Source organism: Lissotriton vulgaris, chromosome 6, assembly GCF_964263255.1.
Source record: "Lissotriton vulgaris chromosome 6, aLisVul1.2, whole genome shotgun sequence".
NCBI classification, from domain to species: domain Eukaryota; kingdom Metazoa; phylum Chordata; class Amphibia; order Caudata; family Salamandridae; genus Lissotriton; species Lissotriton vulgaris.
This window is the reverse complement of record NC_141694.1, coordinates 1,883,094,791-1,883,098,698: the sequence shown is the minus strand read 5'-3', so window position 1 is coordinate 1,883,098,698 and position 3,908 is coordinate 1,883,094,791. Positions and strand designations below refer to the sequence as shown.

The 3,908-nt window shown below is 39.3% G+C and overlaps 1 protein-coding gene across 1 annotated transcript; it reads right to left on the bottom strand.

The window, feature by feature from the left end:
- Nucleotides 1-593: 593 nt before the first annotated feature.
- On the bottom strand, nt 594-1,526 carry LOC147709766 (olfactory receptor 13C2-like). Its single transcript, XM_086925555.1, has one exon. The coding sequence runs from the start codon at nt 1,524-1,526 to the stop codon at nt 594-596; it is 933 nt and encodes a 310-aa protein (XP_086781681.1).
- Nucleotides 1,527-3,908: the final 2,382 nt, after the last annotated feature.

The window sequence follows — 3,908 nt, the reverse complement described above, 5'->3', positions numbered from 1 at the left end:
TCTACAAGGGTTTGTGGCTGTTGTTTGACCAGGGCTCACACCCTAATCAACCAACAATCCAATTGTAAAAATGTTGGTTTGCATTGCTTTGTAACTGTACAGTGCATCACACATACAAAGTCGAAACATAAAGAAGAAATGAAAGCATTTTTCCTTCATAGTGGCCATTTGTAATGGGTGTTATTTTCTCATGCTAAACCCTACGTTTTTAATTAAATAGGGTTTAGCATCAGAAACCTTGGGTGGTTGCATGGGAATGCCCATGCACCACCCTTGGTATGCCCCCTTGGAGCTAAGTAAAGCAAAGCTGCGCTATGCGCTGCTTTTCACTGCTCTCAAGTGTTTTCAAGTGCTACGCACATTTAGCGCTGGAAAGTAAATTATTATAAAAAGATTTTGCATCATTTTGTGTCACTTTTGTGACTCAAAAAAGGCTTTAAGTCTTAGTAAATAGACCCCTTAGTCTTTTATGTAACATCTCTTATGCAAACCTAATGATGTTGTGAGATTGTCTATTCACATGTAAAGTGCTTTGACACCTTTACTTAATGTTGAGAATGTGCTGAATAAAACTCAAATAAAAAACACACATATTAAAAAAAGCGTCTTCGAGTAACTTGAAGCAGAGCCATCTTCACATCATTGTTTCTCAGACTGTAGATCATGGGGTTCAACATTGAAGGAGTCACGGTGTAAAACACAGAGACTATTTTATCAAGATTAGCTGATTTTTTTGATGTTGGTTTCATATATATGTAGATGGCGGTGCTGTAGAACATGGTGACAACAATCAGATGGGAGGCACAAGTGGAGAAGGCTTTGTATCTTCCTGCTGAGGAGCGGATCTTCAGAATAGCGATGATGATGCAAATATAGGAGATAACAATGAAGAAGCTTGGGATTAGCAAATCATAGGTCCCGACAGATAGCAGGACCATCTCTGTGATAAAGGTATCTACACATGACAACTTTACGATAGCTGTACCTTCACAAAAGTAATGGTCAATAACATTATGGCCACAAAAAGACAATGTTAGTGGGAAAACAGTGTCAAGGATCCCCCCCACACAGCCGCTGAGCCAGCAGAACACCAACAAATTTATACAAACAGACTTGCTCATAATAACGTTATAACGCAATGGTAAAGAGATGGCTACATAACGATCGTAAGCCATGACTGCTAGAAGCACACATTGAGTGATCCCCAGGACAAAGGAGAAGAACATTTGAGCTGCACACCGGGAAAAGCTCATTGTTTTCCTTACAAGAAAAAATTGGACCAGCATGTCAGGGACAATCACCGATGAGTAGCAGACATCCAAGAAAGAGAGGTTGACCAGGAAAAAGTACATTGGAGTATGGAGCTTAGGCTGCGTGATACAGGCTGTAATCAGCATAGTATTTCCAATGAGAGCTATGGTGTACATTAGTAAGAATACGACAAAGAAGGCAGTTTGCAAATTGGGGTCTGAAGTTAGTCCCAGCAGCACAAACTCTGTGACTGAGCTTCCATTCCACTTCTCCATCAAACCGTCTTCCAATTACCTGTAGAGAAATTGTGAATAAACTATAGTGAATAACTGTCGCTAAAGAATGGAATAGTTACTAGAAGAAAAAAGTATATTCATCTGAACCTCACAAAAGACATGATCACACAATATATGGTTTAAGCATATCTCATCCTGTCCAGGTAAAACCTTACACCGGCCCTTTTGCAGTCAAGCTTCACCCATTGATGCCTATTCCATAGGACCACCACTAATGAACTTCTTCTTCAGATTAAGTGATATTCCTGTCAGGCCTTTTCTCATGGTCCGCAAGCAGCTAAAAATCTCGAGGGATAGCCATCGTGTTCCACTGGTATTCAGGAAACCTCAAGTTGTAATGCACTTGTTTTGAACAGCAAGTGTGGTGCATTTAGTAGTTAAGGTTTAGCAAGGTGTTGTTCTCTGAAACAAGCAGAAACCTATTTGCTATGGCTTTGTGTCTCTTCTATTGCCAGTGGAAAAGAGGTCACAGGCAGAGTGCTACAAATCTAACAAGTAAACTATACTGTATCTGTTCCTTATCCTAGTTTCTCAGTGGCCTTGAGGACAAGAGGGGAAATCCCATTGGCTTAGGTCCACATCTCTACAAATCATCCATTAACATTTCAAAACACAAATATGTATTCAACAACTCAACACCCCACATGTAGATGTAAAGTGGATATCTATACATACCATAGTCAGGAATTTAGGGTACCAAATTGAAAAGTCCAAAACCAAAGTTCCAGAGTCATGTTAAATGCACTCCAGTGGCTGGTGAAAGGAGGAGGGCACTGAGCGCTAGTTAAGTGGAAAAGAGTTACTGACCCAACTGGTGTCTAAAGTTACCAGTCAAATATTCGGTCTACTAGTGTTGGAAATTGGCTAAGAACTAATCTAGACTCTATAGGTTTACCATGTATTAGTGCTATACTTTTTGAATGACTAGTTCCAGTTAATGATTTCATGTATCAGGGACAAGCAAGGTGCATGGACATTCACTGAACACATTGGGTCACACTTGAAACTAGGGAGCTTGGATTTATAGATAAGTACCAGAGAGGCCTCCGATTTCTCTGGAACTGTAAGGCCAGGATGATGGATGAAATTGTTGTGGAAATAGGAGGCCAGTTTCAGCCACTTGAGAGACATTGATCTAGTAAAGTTCCTGCAACACAATATGAACACTAATATGGGCGACTTAGTAGCAATCAAATCACTATATGAGCACAGTAATATAATAATCAGAGCAGCCATAAGGAGGAAGGAATAGTATTTATAAATGAGGGAAATTAGCATTGTGAAACCTATAAACAATTACAAGGACCATTGTTATACAAGAGCAACTAAAGAAGATCTGAAGAAGTCTGAGATTCATTTGAAACTATTATTGACAAGATGGAGAGACCTCAGTATGCTTCAAGAAGATGACTTTTGTTCCCTTAACATCACATCTACAAGTCCCTTTGATATATGTTGTACCTTAAATAATTGAGAGCACAAAAGGAAAACCCTCCAGGTAGATCCATAGTTTTAGGTACTGGTTCCCTTACGGAATGGACCTCAGAGGCTGTTGATGTATGTATTCATTGCCCCATTGGTCTGAATATGTCAAATCTGCTAATTACTTTGTTGTAATTATTATCATTCCCTTTATTAGTTTACCCACCTTGAATAAATTACTATTCCTCTTTTCTTATCCACCTGAGCCTTCCCTCTTCTATGGTTTCTTCTGCTCCCCCGTTTTCTCCCCACCAGTTCATTGGGGCATATTTGCAAGAACCTTGTTAAAATTATCGCTGTTTTAGCGGCAGGAAACACACACTTACACTCACACTTACCTTGTATTTTTCATCGTTACTTCAGACTTTTTTAAATGTTCTTAGTGATAATGAACTTTAGATCTTTATATACATGCATCAACCTCAACGACGGTCTATCCACAATGAGAAATTGCCTCACTACAAGTTCAGCCAATCTCCAATCCAGAGCAAATATATGTTTGGATGTGCCTCAATTTGTCACGAATAATAACTAGTTTTATTATAAAAAAATAACCGTTCAAAAACATAAGGGGAATAGCTAATGGTCAACAGTTCACTCTCTCTTATGCTTCCTTTGATGGCAAGGGATTTGCAGCCTGATTCATGAAGCAAAATTGCGCTTGCAATAGCTGCGAAAATGCTATTGCGGGCGCAATTTCCCTAATCGGTATTCACCACAATAAAAGCGAAATCGCTAACACAGAATTGCGAAATCGCAAAAAGATTTGCAGAATCCCGGCAGTAGACCATTTGCGATTCAGAAATAGCGAGAAATCACGGAAACTGATAAAAAAATTAGCGAAATCGCAATATCATCGCAATCGGGATTCATGAAAAA